Genomic DNA, 14559 nt, shown 5'->3' with positions numbered 1-14559 from the left:
GAAAAATGATTTTATGATAATATGGGGTTGAATTTCATTCCCCTAACTGGTTTAAAGCTCCGTCACCGATTGCGCTAACTAATATTTGCATATGATCTTTGGAATGAAACACCTGTGTATAGTCCGAGATTTTTCAAGTTCAACAATGTGTCTTCATATCGAAGTTAATTTGTGTATACCTTCTTTTTGAAAAGTATATTTGCATTCTGGTCATTTGAAATAATGATAAGCATTTATTCTGAAAAAGCACTTTCCACATAATATAAAAATACAGTGAATGATTCAGGCGTCAATATTTATGATTTTCACTATTAGAGCTCGATTGTTTCCTCCATTTCTCTTGTTCCACAGAATATATCTTTGAGTAAACTTACCTTGGAATAATTGTGTTGAATTGAAAAGTGTTAAGCTGCTTAGTAGAAAACTAGTTAAGTTGATTTGGTGCTCCTTTGATAAATTTCCTTTATTTCTTCGATTATAGATTTTAACAGCTGCTCGTTCTCGTTTTGGTATGCACAAACTTTGCAGAAAAGATTTGGGACTCTAACCCAAAGATTTTACTGTGAATGTACACTACTATAGTGATAACAATAATCTAGTATGTGGCAATGGTCTAAAGCACTGGAACTTGCCTGAACATCACGAGAATCAATTTCTCGAAGATACAAAGACTGGCCTGCATATGTACAACCGATATATTTACAATGTGATTCTAAATCTTCCATCCTTCCATATATGACATGCGTCGGGATGATATACTGGAAAAGTTTAGATATGAGAAAAAATTTATCTCAAAACTCATCTGTAGAAGTAAATGGGATTAAATCATTATACCAGAAATGGACAAAAATGCCATCAAATGACATACGGATGTCTCCAAAACAAAAGAGTGTACGTGCCCAAAATCAATAAATTGAGGAGTCGTTTTACTTTTACAGCTACTTTGCACCCATATCTAGAAGATATTTTTTCTAACACTCTACATCTCATTGTTATGCTTCCAAAATATGTATACACTATTTTTGGGGATGCTGGTACTACTCCTTCAAGATACTTAAGCCTTTAAGCGAAATGAGCAGGAAAATCTCACGAAAGATGCTCTACTGTTTCTATGGCTTGCCTGGAGAATCTGCAGTTTTCGTCATCTAACATGTCTAAGATTTTTTTAGACCTATGATTGGCGGGCATTAATTACCACTTCAAATGAGATATAAGTGCCCATTATGATGTGCATTTGGTCCATGGGTTTGTCGAGTTTTCTAGCTTCATCATTTCTAGAGCTCTCAGGTAACCTGTGAGACATTCTGGCTGTAACTTTTGTGTCTGGATTTGCTTATGGGCGTCGTTAAATGCCTCTCTCTCCACTATAAGATGAAGGGGAGGCAAGTTCAGCAACGCCCCTAAAGCGGTAGTGGGGCAAGTTGTCATAGTCCCTGTGATACCCAGATAAATCAGTCTTTGGATCTTGTTCAGTTTTTTCTGAGCTGGTGTTTGTTCAGTTTTCAATCACCAAACAAGCTGCTGATCATGAGTTTACTGACTGTTTGGTATAGCTAGTATATCATGTTAAGGTAAGTGTACCTATGATGGGACATGAACCTATTGTGGGACACTCAACTTTATACCTGCAAAATAAGGGTGTGATGCCTTGTTGTCGACAGCTTAGGCAATACACCAAGTATTTAAAAAATTCAAGCCTAGACAATTTAAATAAGTTGAGCAAAAAAAATTACACTATAGTGTGTTAAAGAACACGCTAGATAAGAGAGAAAGGAAATAGCAGACAGATTTGCCAAAGTAGCGGCGGATAAAACCTCCGTAGGACCTTTTGTGCAATCGGCTATAGGAGAATACCGAAAACACTAGAGAAGAATGAAACCAGTTTTTGGAATAATCTACAGGGGATACAGGAAAATATCAAATTAAAACCAAAGAAGATCTATTGAATCTATCAATCTAATGAAAAACAATTTACAAATTTATCACGCACAGAATGTATCGTGCAGATTCTACTCTCTAGGAAATCTCTATTTAGATTCACAAGAGAAACTACGTAACTTCAGAGCATTATAGCCAAGAGCGTATGTAAAAAAAATTCTTAGAAATTCACGAATTCTTGTTTTCTCGTGTTTGCCTATAGTCAGTCGACAATTTGTTCTTGATAAGACCGCATCATCAATCTGTTGTCGCGTAATTAATCGGTTAATAATAGAGAGACGAAGAATAAAATCAAATTGCGCAAACACTTAGATCACCCTTTATTAGAATTTAAGAGAACATCCACTTTGAAGAGCTGTACAGCAAGTTAGAACATGACCTAAAATATCCAGACCGTACAGAGCTTCGATTTCTCTAGTGAAAAAATTAAATGTATCATTTAAAATTTTTAAAAATACACCGCAACTGATGATACACTGCATGTGAAAGCTTTCAATTACAAAATAGCTCCCGTCATAACCGAAAAACCTTGAACAGTGGGTGGAGGGATTATCAGCACTGATGGGTCCTTTGAGAAACGGGCCTTAGACGTCTCTGAGATTTCACAAGGAGTTTATTAAATTCTTTCTTGGACGTTCTCAAATGATTTCTGTATTCGTATTTCTCTCTAACTGATTTATTCTATCTAAATTGACGCGTTTTTTTTTCATAAAATATTTTGCAGCTTCACCAACTCAATAATTTAATACTGAAACTAGTTTTCAAATTTTCAATTTACTTTCGAAAAAAGGCCTTGTGCCTCAACAGAACGTAATTCAATCATTGAAATAACTCGCTTACTTATTATATACAGGATATTTCCAAAGTAATCTGAATGATCGCTACGGGCCATTCGCTTTTTAATTACGGTTGTGAGTTGGTTTGGTTGCTATTTTCGACTCAAGCAAAATTAAATTCCGATTCGGAACGAATATTCATGCCACTAATTATGAGATTTATAAAAAAAATGGTTTTGAAGGTACTTCGAAAGTAGGTCACAGATTGAAGATGACACTTATTAAAAATGAATCACAAGCAATTTGTCGAAGAATCCAGTGTTACTTGCAGGTGATGTTGCCAACCATCACAGGACCTTTCCGTTTGTAATTATATGTAATTGGAGAATAAAACATTTTTTTAGGTAATTATGGCATGGAATCATCTCATTTTATAGTATATTGTCAAAGACCGTAATGGAAGTGGCAATGTCGTTAGTTAGCATAGATACTGACACGAACCAAATAACAACGTTGAGTATTTAGTTCGGGCAATTCTGACGAGATTCAACAAGATCGTAACCGGTCAACGGATCATATTTAACCTAACCTAACCATAGATTTTGTTAACGACAAAAGAGATCAATAATTGTCACTTTCTTAGGTTGTGAAATGATTCAATTATTGACTTCAATAAGCGTGAGTTCCGAAAATTAGAATTATTGTGGACTGCACGAGATTATTCTTTTAAAAAATTTTGAACGGAATCAAAAAGCGAATTATGAGGGAATTTTTCTATATTATTGGCCATTTAACTGAAAATATATCAATATACTCTACAGGCCATGTAGGCCTAAGGCAAGAATGGCAATATTACATAGTTTTACATATTATATATCAAAATCCTATGCATTTCCCACACAATATTTCTCCATTCCTTCCTGTTCACAGCTTTTTCTCTTCAATTCTGAACATTATTATTTTTTAGGTCTTCCATTACACATACCATCTCTTCCTTGGTCGCCCATTTCTCTTTTTCCCTATTGGTCTTCTTTGCAGTACTAATTTTAGTATGTAGTCTCTCACCATATCCCAACCATCTCACTCTCTATCTCTTAATAAACGAGCTTATTATAGCTTCTGCATAAAGTTCCTCCAATTCTTTATTAGTTCTTCTCCTCCAGCCCTCTTCTGTGTGTACTCCTCCGTAGATTTCTCTTAGTATCCACCTCTCCCATCTTTCCAACATGGCTTCATCTGCCTTTTTTAATATCCATGTCTCATATGCATATGTTGCGGTGGGTCTTACTACTGTTTTATATATATATTTTTTTTGGTTTTCCTGACACGTACGAGGATATATTGAAAAATTCTTAGTCTACTATAGAACTCAACAAAATTTCAATGTCAAAATATTTTATTACTCAATATATTCTTCTCTTAATTGCATACATTTATTACAGCGAACCTCTTTAGACCTTCCAAAAAATGTTTCTTCTTGCTCTGCAAACCAGACCTCTACAGCTTTTATTACTTCCTCGTTGGAAGAAAATGTACGACCTTTTAAACTTTTTTTCAGTTGAGAAAAGAGATAATAGTCAGAAGGAGCCAAATCCGGTGAATAAGGGGGTGTTCTAGTTATTCAAACCCTGAATCATGAATTTTTTACATGAGATTTGATTCCAGGGTATTGTCCTGCAAAAACAAAACCCCTTTGAATGGCTTTCCGCGTCTTTTCTCTTCAATTTGTTTCCGTAGAGTGGTCAGTAATGTCGAATAGTAATCTCCAGTTATTGTTGTACCCTTATTCAAAAAATCAATCATGATTACTCCATGTCAATCTCAAAAATCTGAAGCAAGAACTTTTCCAGTAGATTTTTGGACAAGAAACTTCTTAGGTTTTGGAGAACCAGATTGTCGCCATTCCATCGATTGTTGTTTTGTTTCATCCATAGTAACAATTCGGCTTAAGAAGTCTACATCGTTTTCAAATCGAGCACAGATCGAACGCAATGCTTCTCCCCTTGCTTTTGGTCAACATTCAAACATTTGGGGATCCATTTTGCAGCAATTTTTCTCATGTCCAAATTGACGTGAACTATATAATGAACGCGTTCGTATGAAATATTCAGTACTTCAGATATCCGTTTTAGCCGAATCAGACAGTCTGATAAAATCATGTCATGAACTGCATCGATATTTTCGGAGACTGACACAGAAACTGGCCTTCCCGATTGGTCATCATCTTCAATGGAAAATGTACCTCTTTTGAAGCTTGCAGTCCAATTTTTCACGGTCGCATACGAAGGAAATTGATAACCAAGGGTATTAAGCATATCTTCGTAAATCTGCTTACCTCTTAACCCTTTTAAATACAGGTACTTGATGATGGCTCGATACTCCAATTTTTCTATTTTCACAATTTCGGTGAACATCTTTATTCGTTATTGAAGATTGTCCCATCGCATTTAATTTAGAATTTTGGATAATTACTTCCAAAACCATATTAAATAATACAGTGGAGAGCAGGTCACCTTGTCGGAGTCTTTTTTGACATGAAATTCTGCAGAATTATAACCTTTTCATTTCACTTTATTTTTTGTTTTATCTAAGGTTAGTCTAACTAATCTGATTATTATTGCAGGTGCGCCTAATTTGCTTAGTGCACTTTATAACAGGTATCTAACAATGTAACTCCCCTATAGCCTTTTTTTAATTGAATCGTATGATGAATATACAATTTCATACCTGGAAGTCATTGTACAATTTCCATTGTAAATAGCTAGTTTATATGTGTTAGAATAATAATATTATTGTTTCAATCTCCGCAGTAGAGTGTTCCTAGCATTATGTGCCTGCCGGAGAACTCCAAGATAATTGAGTTGTAAAATGAAATAGGATTGTTTGTTATGTTGCAAATGCTAGAAGTAAGTTGAAAACTTGAAAATATAAAATATAAAATTGTCTAAAATTCTAAATGATGAATGTTATTTTGCATTTACACAAAAAGAATTATATAAGAAAACTGTTTATAGGGATATTCTTTCGAATTAATCTGTACTTGCTTGCATAGAAATCGTCCCACTGTAAACTTTTGACTTTATTTATTTATTTTTTTAATTATTCATCAGATGAAAAGAAATATGTTGTTTGAAAAACAATTTAATATGCTTTAATGTGAGTATAAATTTATGAAAACTTATTTCGACTTCTTATGTTTAACAAAATGAAATTAATTCATTAAGCAAATAAAACTTTTATATTATTAATACGATTAGGGTCATTGACAATTTCAAACTTTTTAATAATGGGTATGACCTACTTCTGTTTTAACAGCATCTCCCATACGATTAGGTATATATCTAATCACATTAGCTATTTTTTCTTGTGGGATGTTAAACCACTCTTTTCTACTACAGAAATAAGCTCTGGGATCGAATTTAGTCTAGCTAAAATTCTTCTTTTTAGCTCATTCTATAAATGTTCTATTTAGGCCAGGACTATATGCTGGCCACTCCATAACCCGAATTTTGCAATGTAATCTTGCACGATTCTTCTTCTGTGAACATGTTAGCCACTTCATATGAACACAGTTATCATCTGAGATCAGAACAGATCCCAATTGTTCCAACGTCAAATTCAGATGATCCTGTTCAAAACACAAACGTACATACCGGTGAGCTGGATTAAGTTTTGGACCAATCGCAGGTGTTTAGGAGTTAGTCACTCCTTGCATCTCACGAAGCAGTCATTGTCCTTGAACGGCATTAAGGTGACGATTTCTTAATGTTGTTGAAACAATAAAGCGGTCGTCACGAGCGGTTATAAATCGCCTTCTGTCTGTTCCAGGTCGCCTATGGAAGAATCCAGTTTCCTCACAATGCCGATGTCTTCACGATATCTCCTTAATATGCCGCTACTTGGGAGAATCGCCATGTAATGGGTTTACTAAAATTTTTTGCGTTTACATGATTTTAGGAGAGGCAATATGTTGTTATTTTCGCTGTGTTGTCGTTCCCGTTATTAACAACCAGACTTTTAATGAAAACAAAATAAAGCTGACACGATATTACGGTAAAAATGAAATATGTAACCCTCAACAGCTAGTTAATAATTTGTGAAGCTCTATGACTAGGTAGTGAATTAATTTAGTGAAATATAAAGTATTAGGCCTATTCTTGAGGACCATCACCTTATATTGGGTAGAAATATGTCCAATAACAACAACAATAAAAGACAAAACAATAACGGCGGAATTAAATTAAATTATTAGAGTAATTTAAACACATAATTTACCTAAACATGAGTTATTACGTGCATATATTGAGAATCCAATTAATTGTATAGAAAATAATGTTTTATTGCCTGTTAAAAGAAGAGTGTCGAAGTTGATATATCCTTGTCAGTTCGAGGATGTAAGGATACTCCAAGTCTTCAAGAGTTTTTATTAGAAAGAGAATAGCGCTAACATTTTCAGCAACTAATACCAATCTAGTAATCATCAAACATCTTCATTGCATAGATGGAAGAGGTCGTAATGTACTAAATCTCTTTATAGCATTATTGAATCATTATCTTGATATAATTGTTTATTTGTTATTCTGAAGATAAAGAGTGAACTGAGAAGTTATATTTTTTAAATTGAATTGAATAATACAAAACCTAAACCCCATATCCAGAAATACTACAACCGACTTCGAAGAATGTGATGGAAAACTTTTATATTCTTGAAACAATTATAGCCTTCTGGGTCGATAATCATTTATTTGGTCCTAATATTGAATACAATATTTACATCGATTTTTATACTTTTCAATGTGCTTTCTGTATAACACTGCCCTGAATTTTAATACTATCAATTAGCCGCGCTATCATATTTGTTGGTCTTCTCTTTTCAAATTAATCACAAGCCTCGTCGAGTCGCAACTAGTATTTACAAAACTTTCACATAACATGATTATTTCGAACCAACTCTTGGAGTAATAAGATTAGTATTGTTTTAACTACTTTTATAGCAAGTTGCAAAAACAGTGGCAAATGAATTTAAAACTTTATATATGAAATTAGTATATTTATAGTTTCTCTATTCAGTATACTCAAAGTCGTCGTTCACTGGTTACTTAACCAATGAATATTGAGCATCATTCACTACATCTTACCCTTATCAAATCTATGAAAATTCGACGACATTCATAATCTAACCAATTAAAAATTAATAAAAATTCCTTTAGTAACCACAATAAATATTTTAATTGATCAATGTTTCTATCAACGTCAATTTGAATATTGGATTTTGAAACCTATAATTTTAAAAATTTTTAAAAGAATTAATACAATTTAAAACCACGAATATCTTAATTGATTATTGTTAGTAAAAATGTTATTATTTTTATACATATTTCTTATATTGTATTTGATCATAATTTTAGTCCCAGAATATGAATACATAAATATATATATGAATTATAAGGAAGTCTTTGTCTGCTATATTATGAGCGTTTTCTTGTATTCTTATTGAGAACGTGGCAACGAAATATCAAAGTAGACTAACTAGAAATATTTCTATATATTACTAGAATACAACTTATTACCACCACAAATCTCAATTAATTATTTCCCAGAGGATGAATACATAAGTAATCGAAAGCTCCGAAAATTTATTAAAGATAGTCTACTTTGGTGTTTCATTTCCACGTTCCCAATAGGAAAACGCATATATATATATATATATATATATATATATATATATATATATATATATATATATGTGTGTGTGTGTGTGTGTGTGTGTGTGTGTGTGTGTATAAAATTCTCAACGTTTCTGCTCCCGTTTTGCAGCTATTATCAAGAGAAGGGTAGGGATATGGTGGTTATTCAATCATTGGTAAGAAGTGATCCGATTCCGTGGTCTCAATCTGCCTATTCCACGCAATGAATCACCCTTGTTCCTGGTTGATTCCAAGTACTTAATCAGCCTACTCCTTGAAATTATACCAATGAAATGAGAAGCTCAGTGGTGATATCGAGCCGGAACGCTCCGTAACGTCGTTTCGGTACTTCCTTTTTAGACAGGAATGCGTTCCGGAACTAAAGATGATTCCTGATAATGAGAATTGGCTAACGTATTGAAATACTTGGTTAAGGTCTCATCGTTCAGCGGATGACAACAAAACAAGGAAAATTCAACAAGATCCTGAACATAATCCTATTTGGAATATTTTATAAAAACCATTGGTGTTTTCATGTATTGTTAAAAATATTTATGCATTATTGTTTGAGTATCTACTATGCGTATTTTATAATTTGTTAACTAATTTTTATTAAGCGTTCCTATTATTGTAATAAACTATTATTGTAAATATTGTAAAATTTGGGACATCAGACCTAAAAAAACGTCGCCGCCAGGGTTATCATGGAAAATCACACCCCTCTCCCCCCCGTCGTTAAATTTGGGACATGAGACCGCACAGAGCGGCCGCCTACCCAGGATCGGCCCTGTCATATAATTATATATACGCGTTCCGGTAAAAAAAATTAGCACAACACCACTGGAGAAGCTGAAACAAAAAAATATAAAATGATTAAAATTTGCCTATAAAAAACATTTTACTGTTATTTATGTTATTTATGAACAAATTCAATATTTCAAAAAATTTTTTCACATCGTTGTAAAAAACTGAAAATGTCGGAAAATGGGACTAGGATACTCTCATATTTCAATAACTATCTATAATTCAGCATATTTACCCGACCTAAGTAATTTTATTCAAAGAAATATATAAAAAAATTTGCATGTTTGATGAAATCTCAAGCGACCTGTGGCCAGCGACCGTCAGTTGGTTTGTTCTCCCGCGTTATATATAACTGAAATAGAAAAAAATATTCCACAAAATTACGCTAAAAATCTCATAGATAACTTTTTACAAATGTTTACCATCCATCATAAACTATTTTATTTGTGTTTGATGAAGAGACAAAGATATCATGTTTTTGGTAAAAATGTAATTGAAATCTTTTTAACGAGATTAGAAACGCCACCGTTAGGTTTCGTATTTTTTCAGCTAAGGATTAAATAATTCGCGAATCAAATGAAGACGATTATATAACTATAAAATAATATTACTATAAGTGCTGACAGGACAGTTCCCATGTAATTTGATTTAAGATCTTCGACCACAATTTTTATATTATTTAGTATCTCATTTATTTTATAACTCCTGAAAAACCAGCCTTTGTTCTATTATAAATTGTTATGGTCATCAACTTTAAAATAAAATGTTTTCAAAAAAGTACATATTTACTTTTGAAATTTAACTCCCTTTTTCCAAGACGAGACCTAGACGAGAACAGTCTCGTGCTAATGTAAAGACCTATTCCACTTATTATGAATTATTTTAACTTCGTTAAATAATCAGATTTAACGAAATTATAATTGAATTAATCGTATATTAATTAATTAATATTTTGCATGCCACTTAATTCTTGGTGTAGCTTCTTCTTAGAAGCATACAAAATTTGAATGAAACTCGCAACGCCACTTTCCATGCGCGCAACTTCTTGCTACCATTATATCAGACAAAGTTTACAACATTTCAGTAAATTTCCCGCATTGCTGGATAGAAGTTACTATCCAGATATTATCCTGAAAATAACCTACGGTACCGTGCGTAGTTGTGCGAAAAAAATTCTATTCCTCACTTGTTTCAGATTATTAATCTACTATTGAATAACGGTGAGTTATTAGATGTTGTTTTAAATCTAGTCAATATTATCCTTTTTGATTTAATGGTCGTCATGTAATTGATACTTTTGTGAAGTATCGTAAGATGTAGTGTAATTAGATTTAACAGAAAATATTTTTTAATCGAACCACAAACTAGAAACAACAAATCCTATTGTCAATAAATAATTTTTCTATACAATTATCTTTATTTTTAACTTCTATTTCTCAAGTCAAAATCCATCATCTTTACAACTGTTCAAAAACCCATCAATTAATCGTTCAATTCATCTATAAGAACCTATGTTTTAAAAAACAAAATTATGTCTGTTCATCTTTTCCATTAATTTTTTATCGTTGCGTGTACCGAGTGTCCAGGAACGTAATACAGGAATTTCATAAGCTATTTGTAGAAAATTAAATATATTTTTGTGAGTGCTTTCGAATCAAACTTTGAAATGATTCAAATTCTAGGTTTAATATATCCATGTCTTTTGTGGTATAAGTGAATTTATATTACACACAGATTATGCTTGTACCTAGTCGTTATTAGTATGTATTTTTGACAGTGACATTCTATAAACAAATAAATCAATTTATTCACCAATTGAAATGTCTACTTGTTGCGAGTCAATACAATAAAGGTCTTAGGAGAAGTTTGAGCCTCTAGGTTACAGTTCGACACTGAGGTCTAGTGTCTTTTCCCATCTGCTTCCTTATATTTTTAGAATTAGCCCTTGTGTTTCCCTAATCTGTTCTCTTTGGATGTAGACTTCTACTTTTTTAATGGCGCTGAAGCAACGTTAGCGACTTTTGTTAGTTGTTCTTTAACCATCATGTCCACATGCTTATCCAGCTTTTCTCTGATTACGTCCCCATCTGTTGTCTTTTATCTTAAATTCGTGTCTTATTCATTTCGTTTGTTTGAAAGATGTTTTGCGGTCTTGTGAGGTTGCTCTTTTGACCTGTCACTAATTTTGTTATTTCAACCGCTTCTCATTTGAAATGATTCGATAATCTAATTCCGCACTTTCGAGGAATCCTGTACAGGGCACTCAAAGTATCTTCATGTTTGAATCTATGACGGTATTCTCTCAGGCACACATGTCCAGCGAGCATCTGGGTCAGGTAATAATTTACTTCTTTGACTAAGCCAGGTATCTACCTGGAAATAAATCTGTGGGTCTTTTCCCCTTAATATTTGCCAACGACCTATGCTGTTTGCCTTGTCTCCTTAATTTCGGGGATATCTCAAAATACTTAAACGCTAGACTGAAGCGACTCGATTCCTTTCTCTGTTGTGCGTCGGCCCAGATGGCAATTCCATATGTGATCACAGATGCGACCACCGACATCTATGGAGCTCTTCTCTATTTTAGATTCATAACTTTGTAACTTCAGAGGCTTTCGCGCTCGAGAGATTTGCTACTTTTTGAAATTCAATCTGATTTCAAACATCACTTCCAAGTATCGGTTGAAAGGTTGTGTGTGTGATTGTCTCTTTAATACAAAAGGTAGATGTAGATCCCCATTGAAACTATGGTCATCATAAATGGTACAATTAATCATCACTAGACGAGGCAGGAACATGGAACACAAATGTATTCTAAGGACTGTTTTTGGAGGTAATTTTAACGGACCAAAGTGTGTAGATATGTTAATAAAACAAATAGTTTCTGCTATAAGAAATACAGTAGGTAATTACTTTATTGACTTTGGTTCCAAATTTTGTAATAACCTATGTAATGTTTGTGAACCTTCTAAAACAATCAAATTAAGACAGAAACAATTTACGTTGATGTATCAGTCGTGAAAATCATATATATTTCAAGTTGTTTCTGACGGTAAGAACTTCTTTATCGAAATTTATTGCAATAAAAATTACATGTGAAAAAATGTTTTTCAGTTAGTCTTACATCAAATTAAATTCAAACAAATGCTATCGAAAATATCAATGCAGCGTTTAATCAAGCTTAGAACCTTTCTATTCCCTTATCTTAGGTTGAAACTATTCAATTTTACATGGAGAAACTGCTAAACACAAAATAAAGTGTCCCACTTATGTTAAGATCATGCTTTCAAGTAAACTCGTGGACCGCTTCCTTATAGGGTTCTAATTAAAAACAGTCTTTATGAAACAGGTGGATATTTTGTTATATTGATATGAGAAAATATTGGACTCAAAAATATATATGCATCATTAGGTTGAGTGAGGTTAGTGTCGTTCACTGACTTACACGTAATACAGTATACGATTAATAGGATTTTATACATATATATCTTTCTTTTCTTATAAATACGTGTAGGTTGTTATCGGTAGAAGTTTAGTGTCCCGCCTAAACTTAAGTGACTCTTGGACATGAGATAGAAGTAGCATGAAAACAGATACCCCAGGAGAATATTGATCACCTGATTATGAGTATGCTTAGACGGATTAGGGAATGTGTACGAAATGGTGGAGATTCAACCCATTGCTGAAGTTGGCGAAAACTTTTATTACCTGTTGGGAGTAATTTTAATTATTCAAATATCACGAATCCCCAATATGTATGTTAATTTCTAACGAAATAAAATAGTTTTCCCTGGGTGCGTGGGTTTTCATAACACCAAATTTTATTTTCTGCAAAGAAGTCATGTCACTTCTGCTCTTTATTTAAATATTTAAATCATTTGATTCAGTGTTTGATACAGTAATAATTAGCTCTACAATTTCTATGTTCAAAATCACATACATACATCAATTAATTATAAAATTTAGAATTATCGGTAGTGAATGTATTGGAATTATTTTGTTTATTCCCTGACGGTTCAGAGAAAACAGAATATTCAAGTAGGATGCGTTCAATTATTTAAACTATAATGTTAATTTTGTCAATCAGAATATATGAATATAAATGGATCCTTTTAATTTCCTTCAAATAGATCAAAACCTTGAAAAAATTGAATCGAATTACAAAATAAATGAAATATGAAATTGACTGCAAATTATTCTATCAAATCAACTTGTTTAGATAGTTTTTTGCAAAAATTTTAAGTGAAAAAGATTAATCATTATTTGTTTCTATAAAATTGTTGGGTGTTAGCCATCCAATCTGTTAGTTGGCTGTTTGCGTTTAGGCTTTATTACACTAGGGTACACTCTGAAGCAAACTTCCTTATAACCTTTAATTTGGGAATCATATAAACGCGTGATTCATTTCACAGAATTAATATATAATTCATTGATGTTATTCTTCATTATTTATGTCATTATATTTAGAATACTTTAAATATGCTACTCATTAAATTTCTAATATCTATGAAACAAGCATTGTTGTTCCCGAATTTCAACAAACAGGTCATTATTGTTGAAAACGAGGTTCTTATTGATTGGTTGGTTCATCAGATGAACTGGTGCTGCTAAAAATTGTGAATATCTTTAAAGTAAGAGAGAATAATGAAGAGTTATATGTGTCTAAACATATCAAGAAGATTCATGAACTGGTGCTACTTAAATATATAAATATTTATAAAGTGAGCAAGAGCACTAGCCAGCTTATTAATACCCTTCCAGAAATGTCGAGATATGAGAAAAGATGTCTATGCCTGTTTCATAGACTGCGAGAAAGCCTTCGATCGAGTTAATCATACCGTCTTTCTGACATTAAAACAGAAAAAAGGATTAGACAAATAAGACATCGAGTTTATTAGAAAACTTTATTGGAACAATACGAATTGTATGAAAAACCAATACATGAGACTCAGCTGGATTCACAAGGTCTCATATAGAGTATTTAGTATTTTTTTGTGAAAAAGCGAAAAGAACTTTCCGTTAAAAAAATTGTTTTTTTTTTAATTAGTAAATTGATTACGAAATACTTAAAATCCATGTCTTGTACTGTATAGTGTCAAACAAAGGAAGCAGACACAATTTTTGTATTCTTATTTGGTACGCTGGTATAAGCTAATTAATGAGAGATAATTGAATAATTACCAATAAATTTCATAGAAATAGTATTTCATTCCACACAATCCGAGATAATTTATAAATGCTTGTGGTTAATAGTCTCAAAAGCCCTTCATTAGATCCGGAAAAGGAACACGAGCACCTCCTGTCCTTTATCCCTATCTTTAAATCCATCATTCGCAAAGCGGTTGCCCAACTAA

The 14559-nt window shown here is 32.7% G+C and overlaps 2 protein-coding genes across 3 annotated transcripts in view; both read left to right on the top strand.

Moving 5' to 3' along the window:
* Positions 1–8703, top strand: part of LOC130902136 (Bardet-Biedl syndrome 4 protein) — a 61426-nt gene extending 52723 nt beyond the window's left edge. Inside the window, exon 10 of the mRNA XM_057813998.1 lies at positions 8532–8703. Within this exon, the coding sequence (XP_057669981.1) occupies positions 8532–8552 (21 nt within the window). The 3' untranslated portion in view covers positions 8553–8703. The remainder of the gene's footprint in view (positions 1–8531) is intronic.
* Positions 8704–10279: 1576 nt separating this feature from the next.
* Positions 10280–14559, top strand: part of LOC130902138 (G-protein coupled receptor dmsr-1-like) — a 151170-nt gene continuing 146890 nt past the window's right edge. Inside the window, exon 1 of one of the 2 annotated variants that reach the window (XM_057814001.1) lies at positions 10280–10425. The gene's annotated coding sequence lies outside the window, so the exon portion shown is untranslated. The remainder of the gene's footprint in view (positions 10426–14559) is intronic. The other variant, XM_057814000.1, reaches the window with a different exon arrangement.

Source organism: Diorhabda carinulata, chromosome X (assembly GCF_026250575.1).
Source record: "Diorhabda carinulata isolate Delta chromosome X, icDioCari1.1, whole genome shotgun sequence".
In the NCBI taxonomy this organism is placed as follows: domain Eukaryota; kingdom Metazoa; phylum Arthropoda; class Insecta; order Coleoptera; family Chrysomelidae; genus Diorhabda; species Diorhabda carinulata.
This window is presented reverse-complemented; position numbering and strand designations above follow the sequence as displayed.